This window comes from Rhinolophus sinicus, linkage group LG13 (genome assembly GCF_036562045.2).
Source record: "Rhinolophus sinicus isolate RSC01 linkage group LG13, ASM3656204v1, whole genome shotgun sequence".
Taxonomy (NCBI): Eukaryota; Metazoa; Chordata; class Mammalia; order Chiroptera; family Rhinolophidae; genus Rhinolophus; species Rhinolophus sinicus.
In genome coordinates, this window is record NC_133762.1 from 36,542,818 (window position 1) to 36,569,820 (window position 27,003).

At 43.5% G+C, this 27,003-nt stretch overlaps 1 protein-coding gene across 1 annotated transcript in view; it reads left to right on the forward strand.

Annotated features, from left to right (window-relative positions):
* Positions 1 to 27,003, forward strand: part of TRPC4AP (transient receptor potential cation channel subfamily C member 4 associated protein) — a 62,842-nt gene that overhangs the window by 32,623 nt on the left and 3,216 nt on the right. Inside the window, exons 8-15 of the mRNA XM_019733470.2 lie at positions 5,125 to 5,310; positions 14,129 to 14,295; positions 18,874 to 19,005; positions 20,756 to 20,814; positions 23,007 to 23,108; positions 24,283 to 24,366; positions 25,375 to 25,465; positions 26,576 to 26,716. Of these exons, the coding sequence (XP_019589029.1) occupies positions 5,125 to 5,310; positions 14,129 to 14,295; positions 18,874 to 19,005; positions 20,756 to 20,814; positions 23,007 to 23,108; positions 24,283 to 24,366; positions 25,375 to 25,465; positions 26,576 to 26,716 (962 nt within the window). The remainder of the gene's footprint in view (positions 1 to 5,124; positions 5,311 to 14,128; positions 14,296 to 18,873; positions 19,006 to 20,755; positions 20,815 to 23,006; positions 23,109 to 24,282; positions 24,367 to 25,374; positions 25,466 to 26,575; positions 26,717 to 27,003) is intronic.

The window sequence follows — 27,003 nt, forward strand, 5'->3', positions numbered from 1 at the left end:
TCAGATACACTGGGAAAGTGAACATAATTAAATCATGAGCAGATGAGAAAGGTCTTAGTCCTCAGTGTTGTCATTCTTTAAATTGAATTCCAGTAACGAATACTTTTAAAGAGAGGTATGTGTAGTAGTCAGTTCTGGCTGCCATAACAAGATACCACAGACTGGGTGGCTTAAATAACAGAAATTTTCTGACAGTTGTAGAGACTAGAGGTCCAAGATCAAGGTGCCATGAGTGTTGGTTTTTGGTGAGGCCTCTCCTCCTGGCTTGTAGAAAGCCACCTTCTCACTGTGTCCTCATGTGGCCTTACTTCTGTGCATGTACAAAGAGAGAAACCTCTGGTGTCTCTTCCTCTTATGTAATGACACTGGTCCTGTTGGATTAGGGCCCCACTCTGTGACCTCCCTAAAGGCCCTGTCTCCAAATACCATCATATTGTAGATTAGGGCTTTCAACATACGAATTGGCCATGGTGGAAGGGGTTTCCCGGGGTGGGGGTGGGGGGGTGGAGAGGAACAGACACATTTCAGTCCATAACAGTTTGGAAAACTGAAGTATGTAGGATGTTGCCAAAACATTTTTGTTTTGTTGTAAATATACTCTAACTGTGAGCTAGTTTTCTTGCCCAGCAAAATAATGATTTATCCTATCTTCCTGGAACTCGGATAATAAAAATGTTAGAGCCCTAACGTTTTGGGATTCTCAGAACTACTACCATGTTTCCCTGAAAATAAGACCTAGCTGTACCATCAGCTCTAATGTATCTTTTGGAGCAAAAATTAATATGACCCAGTCTTATGTTACTGTAAGACCGGTATAATATAATATATACCGGGTCTTATATAATATAATGTAATGTAATGTGATATAGCATAATATATAATACAATATTGGATCTTATATTAATTTTTGCTCCCAAAGACGCATTAGAGCTGATGGTCCGACTAGGTCTCATTTTCGGGGAAACGGTGGTTGTCCCTTCTATTGATTCAGACTGGAACAAATGACTCCATCTAGGGAGAGAAATCATTCAAGATTTTAGAGATGTAGGTGAAGCCACAGGCCAGATAATTACCAGTTTATAGGTGACACTGAGCTGAGTCGGGCTGAGTTATGTAACATGAGCTAGGATGGAATTCTGAATCATCTCAGAGAGCTGGAAAGCAGGGCCTAAACTGTGAGAAGAGAATTTACAGGAGTATTTGGGAAATAGTGATATTTTAACAAATAAGAGGAGAGAAGAAAGAGGTCTGCTTTTGCAGAAATTCTTAAAAGTTGTGTGTGTTTGAGTTGTCAGCCAGTTTAACATTAACCAGTAGTGTGTGAGCGCTACTAATAAGGCTGTGAGAATTACAAAGACTGGACGATGCTGGACTGCTAGGCCCCTGACACTATATATAAGTTGGTGAGTATAAGTGAGCCAGTGATTTCTTTGTGGGGGAGGGTAGAGAGTCCATCGCTTTCATCAGCTTTTCAAGAGATGAGTGACTCACAAAAGCTCAGGAATTTCTGGGCTGGGAGTCAGAGTCTCAGAACCCTGAATCCTGGCAGGTCACTTCTGAAGGGCTGTGTTAAGTGTGCAGGGTGTGAAGACTGGGTCTTAGGAACTGTCTTGTGAGGAACGGTTAGAGAAACTGGAGTTCTTTACCCTGAAGAAAAGAGCTGTGAGTAAAAATCCAGCTTTGTGACGATTTTCATGTAGAATCCAGTCTCTTTTATTTATTTATTTTTCGGGAAAAGGTAATACACATCTAAGGTTTAAAAAAAAAATTTACAAGTTACAAAAGGAACAGCAGGTGTACAGAAGAAAGTTTCTTCCCCTCCCATGGTAACCTATTGACCATTTTCTCATGTGTCCCTCCAGAGATAGTCTCTACATACCCAATCATGGGGTAGAGGAGGGGAAGAGAGATTCGCTCCTCCCTGTTTGTATAGATGGTAAAGTAAAATAGGCACCATTCTGCCCCTGGCTTTGAACTTCATCTTACAAAGCATTCCATTCCAGTACATATGGAATTATCTGATTCCTTTTTACGACTATCTAGTATTCCCATATATGGGCATACCACAGTTTATCTAGTGATGGAACTTTGGTTTGTTTCAAGTCTTTGTTCCTACAAATGACAGCCTTGTGTATAGAGTATGATGTGTGGGATATTTGCTTTTAAACTTTGATAGATGTCGACAAATTATACTTCCAAAGAAATCACTGGTTCATCTTCCCACTCTGTATATCCTTCCCAGTACAGGGTTTTTTAAAACTTCTTGATATTTGTCAAATTGATAAGTAAAAAGTGTTTTCTCAAAAAAGGCAAAAAACAAAAAAGCTATCTCAATGTACTTTTTTTTTAATTGAGGTGAAAGTCACATAACAAAAGGAACCATTTAAAGTGAACTTTACGGTGGCATTTGCCATGTTTCCCTGAAAATAAGACCTAGCCGGACAATCAGCTCTAATGTGTCTTTTGGAGCAAAAATTAATATAAGACCTGGTCTTATTTTACTATAAGACCAGGTAAAATATAATATAATATACTATATAATATATAATAATATACTATTCCGGGTCTTATATTAATTTTTGGTCCAAAAGCCACATTAGAATTGATTGTCCGGCTAGGTCTTATTTTTGGGGAAACAGGGTAGTACATTTACAATTTGTACAACCACTACCTCCATCTAGTTCCAAAACAGTTTTATCACTCCAAAAAGAAACCCCATACTCATTAAGCAGGTATTCGCCATTTCCCCAACTCCTGGCAATCACCTGCTTTCTGTCTGTGGATTACCTATTCTGGATATTACATATGAATGAAACCATACAATATGTGACCTTTTGTATCATGTATCCTGCTTCTTTCACTTAGCACGATGTTTTTGAGGTTTATGCATGCTGTACCATGTCAGTATTTTACTCCTTTTTATGGCTGATAATAGTCATCGTACGTACGAGTATGTACCGCAGTTTGTTCCTCCATTCATTTGTTGACAGACATTCAGGTTGTTTCCACCTTTTGGCTATTGTGAATAGTGTGTTGTGAACTTGTGTGTACATGGATTTGGACACCTGTTTTCATTTCTTTTGGACATATACTTAGGAGTGGAATTGCTGGGTCATGTGATAATTCCATGTTTAACTTTTCAAGGAAAAGTTAATTTGTTGTTTTAATTCACTTTTTTAATGAGGTCAAACATTATAGTCACTCACTAATGTAGAGAATGGAAAGAGGGCTAAGATGATTTGCCTAGCTCTGTGCTGGTACTGAATTGGTATTTATGTAATCCTCCTAACTGATTAATTTATTTGTAAAGAATTTTCTTTAATGTATTCTTTTGTATTTTACTTTAAAAGTTTTCATTATGGGAAACATATAAAAGTAGAGACATGCACGTATATATGACACATACAGCGGTATAACAGTCCTCATTTATCCGTCACCTAGCTTCAACAATTGTCAGCTGATGGCCTGTCTATCTCTACTCCCATTCTCTCCTCCCTATCTTATTTTGGATTAGTTTGAAGCAAATCCCAGGCATTATAAAATTTCACCTGTGTATATTTCAGTGTTTCTACAAGATAATGACTCTTTTTAAACATAACTCCATGGGAGAGGGGTTGAAGGGCTGGGTGAAAATGGGAAAGAGATTAAGAAGTACAAGTTGATAGTTACAAAATAGTCACAGCAATGTAAAATACAGCATAGGGAATGCATTCAATAATATTGTAATAACTATGGATAATGCCAGGTGGGTACTAGACTGATCGGGGTGGGGATTACTTTGTAAATTATATAAATGTCTAGCCACTATGCTGAAACGAATATCAAATAATATTGAATTTCAACTGTAATTCAAAATAAATTTTAGAAAAGATAACAAAACAAAACATAGATCTAATACCATATTATACCCTCCCAAATTTATAGTAATATCTTGATACTATGAAATATCTAGGCATTCATTAATTTTTGATTAGATAATGTATTTACATGGTTCAAAACAAAATCTACAAATTCAGAAAGGTGATCATTGAAAAGTTTGCCTTTGTTCCCATTGGCCTAATTCTCTTTGTCTTTGGCAACCACTGCTGTTTTTCATTCTTTCAGGAAGATTTAACGTGCACACATGCAAATATGTACAGACATTAACCTTATTTTAAAGAAGGTTAAATGATGGAGTCAAGATTTGAACCCGGATTTCCCTGCCTTCAGTTTATTATGCTTTCTTAAGTGCTGATCAGAATTTCCATCTTACTCATTATTGTGAGTAAAATGGGATTAGTGGAAACAGGAGCTGGGTAATTATTCAGTTAATAGGAGTTGGGTAATTATTCGGTTTCTAAATTTATCCGCCTCCGAAAAAACAGGCTTGTCTTTTTTCTTCCTGCTAATACTTGTTTGTTACAAGAAAATCAAACTATAGTAGTTTTAAAAGAAGCATTTATATCCTCTCCTACACAGGAACAGCCACAGTAAATACCTGGGTACATATCTTTCCATTCTTTATGTGTATATTATGTGCATATTTTAAAGAAGCAAAGTTTTAAATTTTTAAAGAAAACAGGCTTAAACCAACACAGTTTAATGATTTACTTTTTTCTCTAATGAGTAAATGTAAACATATTTTGGAGTCACTGTAAATATGTATGTGTCATCATTATTAGTGTCTGTGTGTTCCATTGTTTGGTACATCATATTTTATCAATATGCTATTTATGAACGTGTAGTAATTGCCACCTATTTGTTACAGAAACCACACCAATGAACATCTTTATACAGCTGTCTTTGTATATATAATTGGTTATTTCCTTATGGTAAATTCACAGAAACGGACTTCTTGGCTCAAAGACACAGATTTAAGGCATAAACGTTATTCCAGTTTATATTCCCACCAGTAGATATAAGGAAGCCTGTTTCCCTCCATCTGCTAAAATTGAACTTGCGTCTGTAGCTGTATTACTATTTTACCTTGGCATGGCATTTCATTCTAAAGGGAAGCTCTGACTGACGAGCTGCTCTCAGGTTAAAAATCATTCCTGTCATGCAGGTGAGGAGCAGGTTGTTTGTTGAGGGCTTTAGAGCTGGTCTCTGTTTTGAAAATTCCCTTTTTCGTTCTCTCTTTGGCAGCGGCCCTTCTCAGCATCCCCGGCTTTGTCGAGCGGCTTTGCAAGCTGGCAACTCGAAAGGTGTCAGAGTCAACGGGCACAGCCAGCTTCCTTCAGGAGTTGGAGGAATGGTACACATGGCTAGACAATGCTTTGGTGCTAGATGCCCTGATGCGAGTGGCTAATGAGGAATCAGAACACAGTCAAGGTACTTGGGGTGGATCTCCTGAGAGGTGGGGTTTTCCCGTGGGTTCCTGGAGCCATTCTTGACCTCTTTTCCAAGGAGGATAAATTGAAAATTTCTCCAAGTAGAATTTTCCTCAGGGCAGTCCTAGATCATAATTGTTAAGATTCTTTTGAATAGCTAGTGACAGAAACCTCTTTGAGCTCCTTTAAAGTGGACTTGATTGCAGGAAGATGGGCTTTGTGGCACTACCCGAGGGACTGTCTGGAGCTAATAACCACAGCATTCTTAGGAACCCGGAGTATTCTTGCTCAGTCTCTTCTTTCTTTAGTTTTCTTTTGTCTCTTCTGATGAGTAGGCTGCCTAGTAAAAGTGTAGCTTCCTAGACTCAGCTCCAGCTACCTGTTGAGGGACTATGGGTCCATCTTGGATCAGTTGCTCAACCCTGAAGCATTTGACTCTGGCCAGAGTGTACAAACCCAGGAATTCTTTTTGTAATCATGCAGATAAAAGTGAAGGGAGGAATTCTGTTTTGGGGGTGCCTGCTTCTCCAGTGAAACTGTAAACAAAACCTGTAAAAAAACAACAAAAACCATCCATGTAACGTCTGTGGAAATTGTTCTGAGCGTATACAGTAATGAAACATTTATTTAAAAAAAATCTAAAACTCAGTAAGAACAGTGAGTCTATGACAGTAGAAGTTACGATTCATGGAAGTTCCACTCTGGGCAGGTGTGGCCAAAAAGACAGGAAAAGACAGGGTTCCCTCAGCTCCCAAAAAAGAATTTGGTATCTAACGGGGAGGGGCAGGCTGCCAGCTTTATAATCCCCTCCAGCTCCAAGGTGAAGAGGCTAAATTCTTAAGTATAGCTACGAGGTCAGCAGCTCCTTTCTTCCTTCTTTCTCCCCCAATTTTTTTGAGATATAGTTGACATATAACATTATAAGTTTAATACGTACAGTGTGTTGATTTGATACATTTATATATTGCAAAATAATTCCACCACAGCATTAGCCAATACCTCTGTCTCATCACATAATTACCATTTTTTTGTAGTGAGAACATTTAAGATTTACTCTCTCAGCAATATTCACTAAGTATATGATACATCATTAGCTATAGTCACCTTGCTGTACATTAAATCCCCAGAACTTGTTACTTTTATAACTGGGAGGTTGTACCATTTGACTAATAATCTTCTCATTTCCCCAACCCCTGATAACCACCACTCTGCTCTCTGTTTCTCTGAGTTCAGGTTTCTTAGATTTTACATATCATACAGTATATATCTTTGTCTGACATAGTTCTAGCATAATGCCAGGGATTCCTTTCCACTGCCCACCTACATTCTACACTTACATTATGGGAACTCTACCCCAGACCAGACAGATCAATAATCCTTTACGCCCTTGACCCAGCTCACTGGGACAGAGGTTCCACACAGGGAGAGGCAAGCTGAGAAGACTAGAAGCTACTGGCTCTCAGAATGGTAGCACCAAGATTTTGCCAGGGGCTAGTTAATATGTGAAAACAGAATGTGGGGTAGTTTGAGCCTAAGGGCATTCTCAAAAACAATATAGAGGTTGGTGGTAAGCAAATAAAAGGAGGCTGCTAGCTCTTTTTAATTGAGAACAAAAAGCTAAACTATATGCCAGCTAGTTCAGCAGAGAGAACCAGGGAAAGAGACAGATAAGAAGAAAGCTCTTCTGAAGTAAAAAAAAATAAATAAATAAAAATTCTCAGTCTCAAAAACTATCCCTGCTTGATTTAATTGAATCAGACTTTGGAATAAGGTATGCCTCAAGGCATTGTCAAAAACAGTAGAGCATTCAGCCAGCAATTAGGGGAGCCTGACAGCTGAGTTTCATACCAGATGATGCAGAAAGCTGCACAGAAAGATCAGAAAAAGCCAGTCAAAGAGAATCCTGCTAAAACACTGTTATTTAGGGATTTGGGGCACATGCCCAAGGCTGCCCTATCTCTGAGGCACAATACCAAGGCCTCACCAGTTCTTGGAGAAATAGACTTGACTGAAATAGGCTAGTCAGGTTACTAAACAAAGGAACAAGAAAACAACAGCAAGCCCTGAAGGGAAGGAGGGGACTCAGTATCCAGAGCTGCTACAGTATTTACCTAAAATGTCTGGTTTTGTTTTTTTAATTAAAATTTATTGGGGTGACAATGGACAGTAAAATCACATAGGTTTCAAGTGTACAAAATGTCAAGTTTATAATAAAAATTATGAGGCATACAAAGAAACTGGAAAGTATTACCCATGCACAGGATAAAGCAGGCAACAGACCTAAGAGAGCCCAGATACCACTTAATGCAAAATTAAGCATTAAAGTACAAATAAAGGAATAAAAAAATGCATTAAATATATAGGGGAATAAAAAGTAAAAAAGGCAGAAGTAAATCCAGCTTTGTCAATAATAACATTAAATGTGAATGAGTTAAGCAATTCATTCAAAAGACAGCTTGTCACATTGGATTTTTTTAAGGCTACAGTTAGTTACAGGAGACATTAGTTCTAAAGATAGAATTAAGTTAAAAGTAGAGGATAAAAAAAGATGTATCATGCAAAAAGCAACCATAAGAAAGTTGAGGTGGCTGTACTAAAAGAGACTTTAAAACAAAAAAGTCATCAGAGATAAAAATGGGCATTTTATAATAATAAAAGGGTGAATCTATCAAGAAGGCATAACAGTTATAAACATGTATCCATCTAACAGCCCCCAAAAAGCAGAAACAAATTTTAAGAGTGAAAAACAATTCAGTAATAATAGTTGGAGACTTTAATATCTCATTTTCAATAATGGATAGCATAAACAGAAGATCATCAAGGAAATAGAAGACTTAAACAACACTATAAGCCAATTAGACTTAGATATATATAGAACCATCTACCCAACAACTGTTGAATACACGATCTTCTCAAGTGCATATATGGAATGTTCCCCAAGGTAGACCACATGATAGGCCATTAAAAAAAGCCTCAGTAAAGTTAAAAGGATTAAAATCGTAAAAAGTATGTACTTCAATCACATGGAGTGATATTATAAATTAAAATTAAGCAATACACATCTAAATAACTGATGGTTCAAAGACAGAATCGCAAAGGAAATTAGAAAGTACTTTGAGATAAATGAAAATGGAGACACAGCATACCAAATTTATAGGATGCAGCTAAGTAAAGCATGTGTAGCAAGAAATTTATAGCTATAAATGCCTACATTAAAAAAGATGTCAAATCAATAATCTTCCACCTTAAGTCATTGGAAAAAGAACAAACTATATTCCCAAAGCAAGCAGATGTAAAGAAACAAACAGGATTAGAATAGAAATTAATGCAATAATAGAGAAATTATTAATGAAATAATAGAGAAAATCCACAAAACCAAAGTTGATTTTTTGCAAAGATCAACAAAATTGATAAACCTTTAGCTACATCGACCAAGCAAAAAAAAAAAAAAAGATTCAAATTACTAAAATCAGAAATGAAAGATGGTACATTACAACTAACCGTGCAAAGATAAAAGGACTCAAAAGGAATACAATACAAAACAACTGTACGCCAATAAAGTAGATAACCTAGGTGAAGTGGACAAATTATAAGACAGACACAAACTATTGCAACTGACTTAAGAAGAAATAAAAAATCCAAACAGACCTATGACAAATAAAGAGATTGAATTAGTAATGAAAACACTACTTCGGAAGACCAGCCCTGGCCCACATGGCTTCACTGGTGAATTCTACCAACTGTTTAAAGAAGTAATACCAATATGTCCAGTCTCTTCCATGAACTAGAAAAAGAAACATTTCTCACCTCATTCTATGAAGCCATTATTACCCTGATACCAAAGGCATTACAAGGAAGTTACAGGCCAGTGTCTCATACAACTATAGATGCAGAAATCCTCAATAAAATACAAGCAAACCAAATATACAAGGATTGTATAAAGTGTATATACACAACTAAGTGGAATTTGTGCTAGGTTGATTCAATATGAAAATCAATTAATGGAATATACCACATCAGTAGAACAAAGGACAAAATCTGCATGATTGATCTACAAAAAACCCCCAACTACATCATATTTAATGCCCAAAGACTGAAAGCCTTCCCCCAACTAACATCAGGAACAAGACAAGGATGTCTGTTCTTGCCACTTCTATTCAACATTGTATTGGAGGTTCTGTTTGGCAGTTAGGCAAGAAAAAGAAATAAAAGGCATCCAGATTAGGAAAAAGTTAAACTCTCTATTCACAAATGACATGATCTTACATATAAGAAAACCTAAGGAATTTACTAAAAAAAAATCACTAAACTAATAAGTCCATCAGAGTTTCAGGATGTAAGCTCAGGAGACAAAAATCAATTGTATTTCAATGTAATAGTAATGAACAAACCAAAAGTGAAGTTAAAACAATTTCATTTATAAGAACATCAAAAGAATAAAATACTTAGGGATAAATTTAATGAAGAAATGCAAAATTTACACTCAGAAAATTATAAAACATCATTATTGAATGAAATTAAAGAAGACCTAAATGAATGTAGAGACATGTCATGTTCATGGATCAGGTGACTCAGTATTTTTAAGGTAGCGGTACTCCCCGTTTTGATCTCCAAATTCAACACAATCTCTATCAAAATCCCAGCTGGCTTCTTTGCAGAGATGCACTGGCTGGTCCTGAAATTCATATGAAAATGCAAGGGTCCCAGAATAGCCAAAATAATCTTGAAAAAGAACAAAATCGAAAGGCTCACACTTCCTAATCTCAAAATTTACTGCAGAATAGCAGTAATCAACATTGAGCTATTGGCATTAAGAGAGACATACGGGTATAATAAGATAGAATTGAGAGTTCAGAAATAAGCCCTCAGTACGATCAATTGATTTTCAGCAAGAATTCTAAGAGTTCTATTCAACTGGGGAAACAGTAGTAACTTTTCCACAAATGGTGCTGGGCCCATTAGATACCTACATGCAAAAGAATGAAGTTAGAATTCCCTACTTCACATCATATACAAAAATTAACTCAAAAGGCTCAAAGACTTAAATGTCAGAAGTAAACCCTTAGAAGAAAACATAGGGGTAAACCTTCATGACCTTGGATTTGGCAGTCATTCCTTGGATGACACCTATAGCACAAGCAACCAAATTAAAAATAAATCGAACTTCATTAAAATGAAAAACTTTTGTGCTTCAAAAAACACGATCAAAAATGTGAAAAGACAACCCCCAGAATGAAAGAAAATTTAGGGGGCTGGGGAACATCTTTGTAAGCCATATATCTAATGAGGGACTTGAATCTAGAATACATAAAAAGCTCCTACTCAATAATAAAAAGACTACCCATTTCACAGTATGGGCAGAAGATCCAAGTAGCTATTTCTCCAAAGAAGATATACAGGTAGCCAATAAGTACATGAAAAGATGCTTAACATCATTAGCCGTCAGGGAAATGCGAATTCAAACCACAGTGAGATGCCACTTCACACCCATTAGGACGTTTATCATAAAAAAGACGGATAATAAGTGTTGGCAAGGACAAGGAGAAGTCAGAACCCTCCTTCCCTGTTGGTCGACATACTAAATGGTACAGCCGCTTTGGAAAACAGTCTGGCCTTTCCTCAAAAGGTCAAGCATAAAGTTGTAACACAGAAATTCCATTCCTAGGTATATACCCAAGAGACATGAAAACGTGTTTACATAAAACCTTATCCATGAAAGTTCATAGCAACAGATGAATAATATCCAAAATATAGAAACTATCCAAGTGTCCATCAACTGCTGAATGGATAACAGAATGTGGTATATTCAGACAATAGAATATTATTCAGCAATTTAAAAATGAAATACTGATACATGGTACAACCTTGATGAACCTTGAAAACATTGTGGCAAGGGAAAGAAGCCTACAAAAAAACACATGTTGTATCATCCCATTTATACGAAATGTCCTGAATAGGCAAATCTATGAAGACAGCAGGTTAGTGGATGCCTAGGTCTGAGGAGTTTGGTAAGAAATGGGGAGTGGCTGCTAATGAATACAGGATTTCTTTTGGGGGTGAAGAAAATGCTCTGAATATACTAAAAATCACTGAATTGTACATTAAATGGGTAGATTGTATGGTATGTGAATTACAGGTCAAACCTGTTGTTGTTGTTTTTAAAAAGAGGGAGGGAGAGTATGGCCCCAGAATGCAGTGCAGACATGGGGAGGGTGGTGACCACTTTAATCGGTTTGGTGGAGCAGAAGACATTTGTAGGCAAGTGCAGGCCTCTTAAACTAGTTTTCCCTTCCTCATCCTTGGGAATTACTTTGTTGCTAAGCTCTAGCCATTGCTTTGAGGGCTGCGTTTTTTGAAAATATCTATTCTTGAGAGTTTCTTGTGAGACCTGTGCAAACCAGGCACCAAAGGTTGGCAGTGACTCAAGGAAGAGTCCAAGCTGCCTGTGTCTGTCTTCTCCACAGACGTTTATTACTCAGGAGGGCTTGTGTGCCATATGCTGCCCTGCTCCTTCCAGAGACGTCCTCTCCTGCAGTCCCCTCCTGAGCCCCCGGAGCTAGGTGATGAGGATGCTGAGGCTTTCAAGGCCACACAAGTGTGCAGCAGAGGCAGGATTCTACATGATAGCTCTTCAGATTCTCTCCACAGTTCAGTTGACTCTTAAACTGTCTGGGCTCTGGGCCAAGGAGTCCCAACATAGAAATCAAGTAATTATGGTTTTTCTCCCAACCTGCAGGAAAATATGTTAATAGATAAAATTGTCTCAATTAGATTTTCTCCAGTAAATTTTTCTTAAGTCCTTTGCCCACTACATCTTTTTTTAAAAATTTTTATATATTTTTATTTTTTGGTGGTTTTTTTTTTTGTATTTTTCATCTTTAGTTGCCATTAAGAGTTCGCAGATTAAAACAAACAAGTAGCAACCAAACATTGGCCGAAAAACTCAGTTTTTTACTTCTGTTTAACGTACATGTTGCTTACGTGTGCCAGACATTGTTTTAAGCACTTCCAGTCTATTAAATCCTTTAATCTTTGCAACATTGGTAAGAGGTAGGTACCATTACCATTATTCCTATTTTACAGATGAGGATGGAGACTGGAGCATAGCAACATCAACAAATTTACCCAAGGCCACCCAGCTAGTGAGTGGTAGAGCTCAAGTTCAGACCCAGCAGTCTGGCCCCAGAGTCTGAGCTTTTAACTCTGCCACTGCCTCACAGTCATCCTTAATTAAGCAGCTGGTCTTCTTCCAGAGTTGTGATTTTATATTAGTGACAATATGGCTGGAAAAAATAGTTCCAGTCTGTAGGGCGGAGTAAGTTAGGTTCTAGAACCTAACATCATGATAACAATGTGCAGAAATCACCATGACTTCTGCAGGCACCTTACCTGATCTGATAACTACTGCTCTGTACCATGAGTTTTTCTGGTCTTTGTGAAAGGCCTCTAGGGCAACAATTCCAAAAGGAGCTTGAAAGGACCTGGTAGTTACTGGTGTGTCCTTTCATCTTAAAAATGAGGAAAATTGAGGGGATGTAACTCCTAAGGTCTCTTGACTCTGACCAGTGACCTTTTAAAATAATAGGGACCTAAGAGTGCAGCTTCCCAAGAATCAGATGCTGGGCTTTTCTTGTGTTTTCATTTACTCCTCACAAGAACCCTGGCCGTCCACTCTGCCACTGCTGTTCCTCCCAGGTTACAGAGCAGTCTAAGACCTAGTGAGGAGGTGACTGGCGCCATGTCACACAGCCAGCAAGTTGTAATTCCAAAGCCCTTAGTCTGCATCACTTTGCTCTAGCATCTTCTCAGGACTGCACTCCTCTGTGGGGCATGCGTGACCCACGGAGACTTTTTGTTAACTGGGTAATGGAATAAATGAGATGACAACCTAAAGACCAAAACACAATGCCTGGTACATATCAAGTGTCCCATAAATGTTACTTAGCCGCTGCTATTGTTACTAAAAGGAAATTGGGTAAAATGAAAATCTGGTCATAGAGAATGTATTCATCTGTATCACTAGTAGCAGTTGTGATACCCAGTTGCCTTAAAACTAAATGGGTCTTTGAAAAACGGGGGCGGAAATTTTTCTAAAAGGATTCCTCCCAGTCTTTCAGTAGTGCCACCTCGTGGAATCTAGGCAGAGGGACCAAATACTCAGTCATTTGTGGCCTGAAGAGAATTTGACATAGTTTGCTTCTAGACATCTGAGCACTTCCTGTGTTGGGCGGGGAGGGTCTGATGGTGGCAGGAGAAAGGAATTATGGGCGGGGAAGGGATGGCTAATGCGTACATTGGCCACATCAGAATATTTTTAGTGTATGTTCAAGTTGAGCTGGAACTACAGTGTCAACTGAAGCTGAACAATAATGTCAACTACAATTTTATATATATGTATGTATGTATGTATATATAGTTAAAAGAAGCGGAGTACAGCATTAGGAATAGAGACAGTGGAAATGTAATGGCTGTGTGCGATGTCAGAGGGGTAGTAGATGGGGGGAGGGGGCTATCACTGTGTGAGGGATATAAATGATAAATGTTTAACTATTACATTGTTTTGTACACCTGAAACTAATAAAAAAAAGTTTTTTTAAAAAAAAAACACAAAAAACTACAGTGTCAGTTTTTCTGTTGCTAAACTTGCTTGGCCTCTGGGGACCTGGGGGGAGTTTTGTAGCTTTCAAAGTTTCTGTCACAGGCTCAGGGCCCAGTCCAATGGCTCTTTTATCTCAAGTCTGTTCAGAGCAGGTTTGAGGGGCAGAAACATGTTTCCTCACAAGCAGTGACTCACCGCTCTCTCCCGGTGGCTGTTGCAGCCTCCATTGTGTTCCCTCCTCCAGGGGCTTCTGAGGAGAATGGCCTGCCTCACACTTCAACTAGGACGCAGCTGCCTCAGTCAATGAAGATTATGCACGAGATCATGTACAAACTGGAAGTGCTCTATGTCCTCTGCGTGCTGCTGATGGGGCGTCAGCGAAACCAGGTGGGCCCCTCCCCCACAGCTCAGAATGGGGAGCCAGGAGCAAGTGCTTCCTGGGTGCTTGTGGTGGGCCAGGTGCTCCACTGGACCCAGCAACGCATCAGGGTTGTTTCCTTTTCTCTGTTTTACACGTAAGGAAACCAGTCTGATTGCAGAGCTTGTAGTCTTTCCACTGCACTTTGCTGTGGGCAGCATTTTTAGGCAAAGCACTGGTGCCAGGGTAGGAGCGGGTGGCTTAGCCATGTTATCTGACCTTGTTGCCTGAAGAATAAAGGGTCATGGGCTGGTGAGATGACAGCCCCGTAGATGTACTGCAGAAGCTGAGCCAATCTGATGGGGGCTCGGGGGTGGGCCAGAGCCCAAAGCTGTGTCTGTCAGGTGATGAAAGGTGGGCAGCTACAGGGGGCTCCACATGTGCCGGGTTCCCTGAGCCTTGAAGCAGTTCCAGGAGGGAGGAACAAGGGCCCGTAACCTACACAGGGGGAGAGAGCTCTCGAAGTCTGTGGCACTCTTCTTCAAGATAGAGAAGTAGCGCTCTCCTCCTAGCTCCTTCATTCTCCTGGGGGTGAAACTAGGCATGGAGAGGGAGGGAGTCCGGGGAGGCGAGGCTGTGAGCTCAGTAGTTCTGAAGCACCTATTTGTGTCAGACACTGGACTAGCACAACAGCTCTGTGTGAGATTCGTGCGATTATGCCCATTTTATAAGTCAGAAGCAATTTGGGTTGGGGTAGCCAGGGAGAAGACTCACCAAAAAGGTGACATGTGCTATGGATGGCAGTGTCCTGAAGAAAGGGAGCCAGGCATGCCCTCCCCTGAGGCAGCCGACCAGGTGGAGGGAGCAAGCCCCTGAGGTGGAAGCCTGCCTGGTGGGTTGGGGGACCAGTTAGGAAACTGAGGGACAGACTGGCGTAAGCAGCAAGGGGAGGAGGACTGAGGGGTCGCAGGAGGCCAGATTGCATCGGGCTTTCATCGGCCATTTTGAGGGCTTTGGTGTTTACTCTGAGTGAAAGGGAAGCCATCCCTCTGGCTGCTGTGTGACAGAGGTGACAGTAGCTGGGGCCTGTGTGTTGGTGGTGGGAACGGTCAGAAGTGCTTGCACTCATTCGGAATCTGTGTTGAAGGTGAAACAGGTAGGACTTACTGATAGTTTGGATGTGGCATGAGCGAGAGGAGATGAGGATGACTCCGTAACTCCGCCCAAGGTTTTTTTGGTGTAAACTGGTGGGAGGATGGTCTTGCCATTTACAGAGATGGTTAAGACTGGTGGGTAAGGAGTGGAGGAGCAGGCGTAGGGAGGAAGGTGAGTTCAGTTTGAACAAGTTAGGTGTGAGGTGTCAGAATTGGCACCTGGATTAGCTACACCTGGAATGAGGACAGAGGTCAGAACTGCAGGTATAACTCGGGTCATCCGCATCAGGTTGGTATTTAAACCTCAGGATCTCACCAGGTAAGATCCCATCCTGACGTCCACAGCACTGGGGCTTCTTCCTTCAATGTGGAATACATTTGTTGCAAAAAAGAATGTCGTAATGTCTTAACCTGTGTTGCGTGCTCTTTTCTGAGGTACTTTCAGTTATTCATATTTGAAAATTCAGGTGTTTGTTAAGTTACACAACAGGTAGCGCCCCCCACCTCCCTTCACTGGGTGCTTGAGAAAACCGGGTGAAAAAGGGCCGTGCTCTCAGGCACCAGGCACCAGCAGAGCCAGGCTCTAAACTCGGCTGCCTTGACTCCTCTGTCCCTTCACCATGACAGTTCCCTGCTTCTTGAGCCTTCCTGTGACCAAGTTTCTGTGACTCACTGTGGTCTTTAGTTGAGCTGTGATTACACCGCTGCTTCCTTGGGAGGGGCCATCAGCTGGCCTGGGAATCCTGCCTGACCAAGGACCAGTGGCTCACCCTCATTTGCACAGTCAGCATTTACTGAGCTTTTTCCTGCTGTGTGCCAGGCACTGTGGGCACATGGATTCAGAGACCCTGCCTAGAGTAGGACAGCAAGGGGAAGGTTTCCTTGGCCAGGCTTTCATGAAGGCTCCTCCTTGGAGTGGCCTTGTTATTAGGCATTCAGGCCAAGTTCTGTGAGCAGTCTTGGCTAAATTGAAATCACTAGACTGGAAACACTCCCGAAATGCATAAATCCCGTCCCTTTGATGCTAAGGAATGTAATCAGCATAGCAGTCAGTTTTTGTTGAACATCCTACAAGTCAGGCCCTGAGCTTCACCCACATTGCCTTAGTGAATCCTTTCAACAGCTCCATTTTCCCTCATTTCCCATCAAGGGACTCAGGCTCCAGGAAGAACGTTGCCCAGAGTCACAGAGCTTGCCCAGCTTCTGGTTTGCTGAGATAAATGCATGCATGTGCTGGGCTGGGCAGGGGCCGGCTTGGGATCAGAACACCTGAGTTAGGTGCCGTCTCCCCACTGCCTTGCCCTGGTCGGTCCTGCTGAACTTCCCCTTCCCCTTGTCAAATGGAAATTAATAAGCACTGGTGCTGTGCTCGGGTCTTTACATATATTTTCTGACCTTTTCCATGCAACAACCCTGAGAAGAAGTAGTAATAGCTTCGTTTTATGTAAGAAATTATTTTTAGTAGGTAAATTATTCACAAAGTTCTATATGTTAAAAGGTGGTTCTATATTGAAAGGTATAAATATCATTGAAGCCTTTCTCCCCTCTTATCCTGAACATTCTGGTTCTTCCATGAACATCTAATTTTATCAGTTATTAATGTATCCTTTCAGAGACAGTCTATGGTTATAGCAATATATGCCTCTCATTTTTTAACACAATCAATAATTAGCATGTACACACTTGCTCTCTTAATATTTTATCTTGGTGAATGTTCAATTTCACTACCTGTAAAAGATCTTGATTCTTTTTTACTGGTGCTACATATCCTGTTGAATGGATATACCATAATTTATGCAAGCATTCCCCATTGATGGAAGTATGGACTGTCTTTTCTATTTTTATACAAATATTGCTGCCATGAGTAGTTTTGTACATGTGCCATTTAGCATTCATACGGATCTGCCTGAGAACAAATTTCCTAAAAGTAGGATTGCTGGTCAAAGGGACTATATGCACTTGTAATTTTTAGAGATACTGCAAACTACCTTCCCTCTCCAGGTAGTACCAATATGCCCTCCCATCAGCAGTTGTAGGAGCATGCCTGAGACCCAGCTCACCAACACAGTATTATAAAACTTTTTCTTCTTTGCCATTCTGAAAAAATAAAAACTTAGTTGTGATTTGAATTTCTCTTAATATTAGAGGTGACCCTGAGCACTTTGCATATATTGGAGAACCTCTTATATTTTCTTGTTTGTATCTTCTCTATATCCTGCCTGTATCATTTGCCCATTTGTTCTGTATGGTTGGTCTTTTTGTTTGAGATTTGTAGGATTCCATATAGAGGAAATTAGCTTTTTGCCTGTGTGTAACACAAGATTGTCAATATGATCTCATTTTGTCATATTTGACTTGTGACTTTGCTTATTATGTTTTACCATGCAGAATCATAAAACGTTTATGTGGTTGAAATCCACAATATTGTCTTGGCTTTTAGGTTTGGTGTAGTACTTTAGAAAGTAGTCATTGTTAGTCTGATTATTTTTTTTTTAAAAACTTTTACATAGATTTTTCTAGGACCTTTGAAGTTTCATTTTATCATATTTTTATCTTGCCTCCAGTTGAAATTTACTGTGAAGCATAAAGGGTATTTTTATTTTAATTAAGTGCATCGGGAGGGAATAAATTAGAAAGGTTAAGGAACTTGAGTAAGGTTACAAAGTTTGTACATGCTGGAGCTAAGAGTCAAACCCAGGGTTATCTGAGTGCAAAACTCGTGGCCTTAAAAGAGGAGCTACTGGCCGGCCTGGTGGCTCAGGAGGTTGGAGCATCGTGCTCCTAAGATTGAACACGGCACCTTGAGCTGAGCTGCCTCTTGGATGTCTCAGCTGGTTGGAGCGCAGGCTCTCAACCACAAGGTTGCCAGTTCGATTCCTCGAGTCCCACAAGGGATGGTGGGCAGCGCCCCCTGCAACTAAGATTGAACACGGCACCTTGAGCTGAGCTGCCGCTGAGCTCCTGGGTGGCTCAGTTGGTTGGAGCGCGTCCTCTCAACCACAAAGTTGCCAGTTCGACTCATGCAAGGGATGGTGGGCTGTGTCCCCTGCAACTAGCAACGGCAACTGGATCTGGAGCTGAGCTGCACCCTCCACAACTAAGACTGAAAGGACAACAACTTGACTTGGAAAAAAGTCCTGGAAGTACACACTGTTCCCCAATAAAGTCCTGTTCCCCTTCCCCAATAAAAAAAAAAATCTTAAAAGAAAAAAAGAGGAGCTACTGTCCACTGTGGCTCCTAGGATTATTGTGAGGACTGCTGAGCAGAGTTCAGAAGTATATATGTGTGTAGTGGGGGTGGGGTAGGGTGGCTGGGGACGTTTTCTATAAACCTCAGCACTCCCTGCTGGCTTGCTTTGTCTGTCCTAAAGATTGTTATTGCATGTGCTCAGCATGAGGCTTGATCTCCCCAGCACATTTGTTTTAGTGCTTTTGCCTTCCTACCCCATCCAGGTTCACAGGATGATCGCAGAGTTCAAGCTGATCCCCGGGCTTAATAATTTGTTTGACAAGCTGATTTGGAGAAAGCATTCAGCATCTGCCCTTGTCCTCCACGGTCACAACCAGAACTGCGACTGTAGCCCGGTGAGCAAGGGACCCCGGTACAAATGGGCTTTACTTGCCAGGAGTAGTTTCAAGACCTGCTCTTGACCCTTTGAAACTGCATTCTTTGAGAATAGAGCAGAAACCCAAAGTCATAGCCTGCATTATCCGGTAACTGGAAGCTGCTTTGGGGAAGGATCTGACCCCACCCCTCCACCTATGCAGGAATCCGTCCTGAGGGCCTCCAGCCAGCTTCCCATTGTATGCCTCAGGGATGGGGGCTTCACGTCCCTCCAGGCAGGGCCCCCCACTCTATTACCTAGCGGATTCTGTCTCTACCGCACTGTAATTGTATCCACTGATAGTTTTGCCTGCAAGAACCACGTACCACCAATGGTCTGCATCCAAAAAGGGCTTTAGGATGCTTCCTTTTTCTAAGGGGTCAGAGGCTCACCTCTACATTGTCTCTGTCATGGTGCCCTGGAGAGAGCCATGAACTGGGAGTCGAGAGGCCTGTTGTGCCACTCAGCTTGTTGGGAGAGCTTGAACCAGTCACTGAATTTCTGAGCCGCTGTTTCTTGCAAAGGGAAGATCACACTTCCTTGCCTGCTGGTTTCATGGGCCACGCAGAAGTTCGGCCACCAGCATGAGGGGTAAAGTGCTCTGGGACTTTAAAGTGCCACACAGCTGTCAGGGTCTGATGCCTGGTCTCTGCGCTGCATTTTGGGATTTTCCTCAGTGCCTTACCTTCCACTTTACCGTTTTTCTCTTTGGCCTTGTGAGATTTGCCTTTTAGCACATCCGCAAGTGAATATTTTCTGCATTTCTAGACATTCTATCTGGCTCTTCGTCAAAAACTACGTGGTCTTTATTCATTATGTTAATGTTTTGTTCTTTTGCATTTTACCTCTTTAATTATTTGTGATATACTTTTTTATGGTTTCTTTTGGATTGCTCATGGGGTACTAATAACTTAAGTTTGAGTCTTCAGGCTAAGTTTGGGTGGAGCATTTCTTCAAGTTCTGTGCCATTGACGGAGATGCCACCTTTAGGGGGCTTGTTTTCCCGCTGAGTACCTGTGTAGCCTGGGTCCTGGAAGTAGTTTTGCAGCACTTTGCTTTTGTCTGCCAGGTACTTCAGGAGGTACAGGGTCCCAGGGCCAGTGTTCATGTTGAGTGTCTCGGCCCTCCTGCTCTGGTAGTAGGCGCCCACGGTGCTGCTTCCCTCAGGGATCCCTCTCCAGCAGCAGCAGCAGCCTGGCAGAGACAGGCTTCTTTGCCAGCTCCATGGGCTGGTAGCTGGGGTGTTTCTAACCCTTCTTACACCAGATTTATACACTGGCTTCGTGCGGGCCCATGGTTCTGTCTGGTCCCTGCAGGACATTAAAACCCACGCTCTGGCCTAAATAAGTCTCGTTTCCACTTCACCCCCCCACAGCTGCCAGCCGTCAGCGCTTGTGCTTAGTGCTATGAATGCAGTCCTGCATTTCTTATTCCTATGGATTTTCATTTCTGAGGAACTTAGCCTCACATTTAAAAGAATTTCAGTTATTTTTTAATCCAGTATGTTGGGGCGTTTTTGACAGGAAGAGTCCGACACATTAGCTTAGTCCGCTGTTGGCCAGATGTGGAAGTCAGCAAAGGGTTTTCTGACGAAAGGAAGGTCTTCATTGTGCATGAGCACAGAGGCTCAGAGAAGCAAAGTGACATGGCCAGGCTCTCAACAGAGCGTGGGCTTTCTTCTGGAACATCGTGACTGTGGTTTTAACATCAAGGGTGCACATGTGTTTTAGGACATCACCTTGAAGATACAGTTTTTGAGGCTTCTCCAGAGTTTCAGCGACCACCACGAGTAAGTACGAGCTGTCCCTGGAAGGGGAGCTGCTGCGTGTGCTGTGTCCTCCTCTCTGTCCCTCCCATCACTGACCTCCGCTCAGGAGGAGGGTCTGGGAGCTGTGCGAGCTGCTGTCACCTCAGTGTCACCTTATGTGGCTGTTCTGCCACAATGCTGTAATAGGAGCTGCCATGTCCAGCCCTTCCTTTATGGCAGGCACTGCGCTGAGCTTTCCCTTAGCCCTCCCTCACAGCCACCCCAGGAAGTGAGTATGGACATTGCTGGCCCCTTATTGTCCTTGGCGTCAATACACCCCTTAACTGTCTGTCCCTCTGAACCAGTAGTAGACAGCTTGGCTATTCACTGGTGGGCAGGAACCTCAGGTGGGCCGAGTGGACTGAGCATTTGCTTATAGAACAGATGGAATATTCTTCACCTGCACAAGGAGATGTGCCCTCTTCCACTTTTCTTGAAACATGTTTCTGCCCTCTCATTTTTATCTTTCAACCTTCAATGGAAAATGTATAGGAGAGTGAGTCTGTGCTATAAAGAAAACAGTGCTGGGAAGGGGTGAATGGCAGCTGGCACTTGACCTTGACATTGGGGAGACAGTGTGATGGGGACCTTGGTGAGTGGGAACACACAGGCAGCCACTGCTCAGCACTGCTCGTACTTGTATTGGTATACAGGAAACTGGAAACTGGGCCTACTGTTGAATAGCTCTTGAGTTTTAACCGCAAGGAAAGCCAGAAATTAAGATTAATGTGAAAGGTCCTGATTTTTAAATGTTGGTTTACATTTTTTTCAAACATGTACATTAACAGAACGTGCCTGAGGACAAGTGTGGTCCCAGAGGCCTCCACTTTGCAGCCTTCCTTTGGATGTCGTTGACTATTCTCACGTTGAGAGCTTCTCTGTCTGAAGGCCTTAGAGAGGCTCTAGAAAGTATGTAAACCCTCTGAAAAATGGCACCAGTATGTTCTGAATGTGCGCTTTTTTTCCGGAGGCAGTCCCTGGCTTTCATCAGACTCTTACGTCTGAGCACTGCTGTGTGCCAGGCTCTGTGGTCGGCCCTGGGGGGACAGTGATGAGTGGAAATGGCCCGACCGCCTGCTCTCAGGAAGGGTCCAGTCCTGGAAGGAAGAGGGCCGTTAATCAGAGAATGATGCCATTGAAAGGAGCATGATCCTGTGAGAGAACCTTTGGCAAGGGGTCCTGACCTGGCTCGAGGGTCAGTAGTACTAATTGGGTGAAAAGGAAGAGTGAGAGGGTGAGTGTTCTAGCTAGAAGCCGGGTGTGTGTGGAGGCCCCTCCCTGCAGGAGGGAGCTCGGTGTGTGCAGGAAGGCCAGGACAGCCGATGAGGCGGATGCGGGGGCTGGGCCCAGGGTGAGGCTGCAGCGGTGGTTGTTGGCCAGGCCACAGGGCCTTGTGGGTCACGTTCACACACTTGGATTTTATATGTTCTAAAGCAGGGCAGAACTGGGAGCATTTTTAACAAGGGATTGACATGATCAAGTTTCTTTTCTGAAGATCACTCTGAGTGCTGTGTGTGGAATTATTGCTGTGGAGAGACCATTTAGGACGCTGGTTCTGTCCACATGACTTGGGTGATGAGAGGCCTGGATGTAAAGGGTGAAGGAGGGAGTTCACAGTTGACTCATGTCTCCTGGCAGGGATGCTGCAGTAAGGCCAGGTTTGAGAAGTGCACGCATACCTCAGAGATATGCGGGTTCCTTTCCAGACCAGCGCAATAAAGCGAGTCCTAATCTTTTTGTTGGTGGAAGGTCTTGCCTTCAGTTTGTTAAAAATGCAACCTCTGTGAAGCACCATAAGGTGAAGCGCAATAAAACGATGCGTGCCTTTAGAATGCCGTTTCATTTGTACGTGCTCAGTGGAAGTGCCTTTGAGAAATCAAGTAGCAGTGTTTAGTGGCAAAAGAAAGGCCCGAGATGCTCAAGGAAGGGGCCTAGTTAGTGAATGTGGCAGGCAGGGGGGTGGGGCTTGGGGCCAGGGAGATTCCATAGCCTGGGAGACCATGCCCTCCCCCTCCCCTTAGAATGCTGGTTCAGGGGTACGAGGCGAGGTGCTGGGAGAGGGTACCTGGGGGATTCTCATCCTCCATCTCCATAGGAAATGGGGCAGAAATAGCCCAATGCTGACCTGGCATCCCCAGTTCTGTCCATAACCCTCTCCAACCCATTTGTTTCAGGAACAAGTACCTGCTGCTCAACAACCAGGAGCTGAACGAGCTCAGTGCCATCTCCCTCAAGGCCAACATCCCCGAGGTGGAAGCCGTCCTCAACACTGACAGGTGAACGTGGAGGGGTGCAGCTTCGGCCCACCCGCCCTGGCTGCCTGTGTGCCCGGGGTGCACACTTGTCCTTTCTCACTTGCATGTAGCTACAGTGTCCTGAGGGCTCCTGTGCAAGGCACTGTCCTTCCCTCACCTGCACCGTCTCATTGGAGCCCCACAGTGGCCCTAGGAGGGAAGTGCCATCATCACCACCACTTGACACATAAGGGAATGGGCTTGGAGAGGTCACCTGCCAAAGGTCATGGGTGCTCTGCCCCTTCCCCTTGTCTCTCACCTTTGCTGACATTTGCCTTTCTTACACATGGCAGTTGCAGCCCAGCAGGACAAGCAGAAGTAGGTCCCCTCAGCCTCTGCCAAGTCCCATTCACTGGGTTACTTGCCTCATCTTCTGGAACTGTGCATGGAGGTCACAGGCTCACAGGTCAGGGCAGGGAGGACTGTATCCAGCAACAAGAATCATAATCCCCAGCTTTTGTTTCATTTTGTTTTTTAAGGCAGCAGAATTCGTTGTTCAAATGAAGTTATATACAGTCACCTAATGACTGTAATGGATACAAGCAGAGCAGCTTTATTTGAAGAGAAAGTTTGAGGGCCCAGAACCCCTGCCTTCTTGGCCCTCTCTCCCCCATGATGCGGCGTGAATCATTTCCTCATCTCCTGCCTTTGCTTCCTAGACCAGGAAGCTGAGGCCCAGAAGCATGGGTGCTTGTCCAAGGCCCACTGGAGCTGAACTGGGGGATCAGGGTACTCCCTGCCTCCCCCCATTGGCACAGACTTTGCCCCATCGGGTAGACTCTGTCATGGCCTGTTCCCCGCCCACTTTTGGTGTAAACAGCCCTCCCTCCAACAGGTCTGAGCCCTGTCTGACTGGATGTTTTTCTGGCCTCCGATCACTTGCCAGTAGGTCTGGGACTGGAAAGCTGGCCTGAGATGTGGTGTGAATGCACTTGGCTCTTTGGTTCTAAGACTGCAGAGCCCATGGGGTATTCTGGACCCAGGAGAGCAGGAGGGCATCCTGGAGGCCTAGAAATGTCCACATGTTTTTCCCCCACCTATGCTAGCCCAGAGACCCAGCCCAGAGCTACGAGACAACAGTCCTTTGGCCAAGTGGAACTTGGCACCTGTCATCCTCTCAGATCTGCGACCAATGTCCCTGTCTATTTTATTTCAGGAGTTTGGTGTGTGATGGCAAGAGGGGCTTATTAACTCGTCTGCTGCAGGTCATGAAGAAGGAGCCAGCTGAGTCATCTTTCAGGTAAGTCTGGGGACCAGGCACCTGCCACTCCTGAGGGTCCCGGGAGCCAAGTATTTCTTAGGTGGTTAGAAATAACCTCCTTTAGTCACCAGCTTCCACCCCAGTGTCTGGTTACTTTGGGGGAGATGGGGTTTGACTGCCATCTCCCCTGTGTTGACTCAGCAGGTGTGTATTAGCTTCTGCTGGGTGCCAGCAGTGTATTTCAAGAATTGATCAGGCATTTACCAAGCACCTATTCTGTGCTGGTGTTGGACAGGTGGAAGGGAAATAGGAGCTACAGTCCCTGCCCACATGGAGTTCCCTGGGGTGTGGGGAACAAGCATGAAAAGAAACCTGTTGGAATGCAGCGTGGGAAGGCATGGTGGCAGGACCTGCCCCAGGAGCTGTGGGAACAAAGGAAAGCCCCTTCCCCAGCTGGTGGCTTGGGTTTGGATAAGGAGGGCTTCTCAGAGTCCCTTCGACTCATCTAAGATGAGTCCTGTAGGCTGTGGACAGGAGTGGTGGGTGAGGGAGGCATTCCATCAGGGCTGGGAATGACTTGTCAGCAGGCTCCATGCCTAGATGTGCGCCCGTCAGTTCAGCCTGCCTTGTCCAAACTCCCCTCGTGGGTCCCATATGTGAGCTCAGTGGCCCATCCACACATCTGGGACGTTCCTCACACATTCCTGGCCCCCGTCTTCCATGTCCTCCTGTCTCCTGAAAGAGTAAAGCCTAGAATGAATTTTCACATGTGATTCACTGGGGCCAGCCCTTTTCCAAGACACAACTCCTTCCAGACAAAACCAGATAAAGGACTGTTCCTCACTGTGCTGTCAGCTCCATGAGCTTGGGGACTCTTGCTGTGTCCCCAGTGCCTAGTTGAGGCCTGATGCCTGGTAGATGTTTTATAAATGTCTGTTGAATAAATGAAAAGGCAGCAAACATCTCCCAGCCCCTTGGGGAATGGAGCGTGGACCAGAAGAGGGCAGCCTTAGCCACCTCGGCCAGGGGTCAACATTTGGGTCGCAGGTTTTGGCAAGCGCGGGCTGTGGAGAGTTTCCTCCGAGGGACCACCTCCTATGCAGACCAGATGTTCCTGCTGAAACGAGGCCTTTTGGAGGTAATAGCCTGGAAAAGCCAGGGTGTGGGGGGTCCCATTCTCCCGCAGCCCCACGCGTTGCTTTTCTGTCCAGAGACCTAGTCAGCTGGGCAGGAGGAACCGAATCTCTTGATTTTAAAATGCCAGTGCAGGTTGCCCTAGTATATGCCCTGAGTTGCCAACTGCAGGTTCCCGGGGGGGTTCATGGGTGATTGTGAGGGATCTGGGGGGTGGCCATGGAGAGCATAAGAGTCTTAGAGTTACCCAGCAAGGACTTTTGACCCTGAGGATATTTTGCTGCTGTCTAAAAGTTTATTTCCCTTTATTGAAAAATGGCCTTCAGGAAAAGCAAAATTTACAAAAGGGAGGGAGTAAAGTGGCCAAAGCTACTTATATATATATATATTAAATATATGTAATATGTACATGTTCATATACGTATGTATGTATATGGACAAGAGACTGACCCATGAATTATAAAACCCAATTGGAAAATAATTGATCCAAATCAATGTAACTTCAGGAAAATGAAAATGAAAAATGGAAACAATTTAACTTGATCAAGGAGTTAAATTGGCTTTATGTTTTTGATAAAAATTCATTGATTCTCGTGTAAATGTTTTCACTAAACATAAAAACAAACCATGGGGTCAAAAATGTGTCCCGTGCCCTTAAACCCTGTGCTTCATTTACTCGAGTGGCCTTGGTGCTCGGGCCGTGGCCAATGTCACACCTGGAGACGGCTCCCCTGGCCTGCAAGCTGGAGAACCCTGGCCACCTTGGTGCCTCTAGAGCAGGTCACGGGCTTTAGCTCTGAGCCCTGGCAAGCGAGGGGTTGTGGCAACCTACCCCAACTCACCCCACCTCCTGTGAGGTGTCGGGCCTGGCACTGCCCTTGGCGCCACCAGCATCCTCAGATGAGAATCTAGACAGGGAAGCAGGTTCCATCGACCTGGATGCTTGCACAAAGCACATTCGTGTGGTCTGAGCTATGTATATGCCAGGCCCTGGTCGGGGAGGCAAGCGGCGGGCAGTTTAGAGGAACTCGGCCTGAGGGTGGCAGTCGAATCTGCCTGTTGGCCCAGGGCTCAGCCGCCTTCCTGCCTTCACCCTGTCCTCTCCCACTCCCAGCACATCCTGTACTGCATTGTGGACAGTGAGTGCAAGTCGAGGGATGTGCTCCAGAGTTACTTTGACCTCCTGGGAGAGCTGATGAAATTCAATGTTGATGCATTCAAGAGATTCAATAAGTACATCAACACTGATGCAAAGGTAAGACTAACCCATGCTCCGTGGGGTTTGCTGCGTTGTCCAGAGCCCTGGTCCTCGCACTCTCAGGTGCTGGTTCTAAATTGGAGAATACTGGGAGTCGGTGGGCAGTCTTGAGCAGGCATTCATTAGCACCTGTCTGTGCTGTGCATAAAAGTGTCAGCTGCTTGTGGGCAGGTATGAAGTTTGGGTACAGGTGGGCTGTAAAAACAGTTCTGATGCAGTGAGGCAGGTGCCATGATGAGCCGCAGACAGATGGGACGGCCTGGAATGTTAGACTCCGAGGGTGC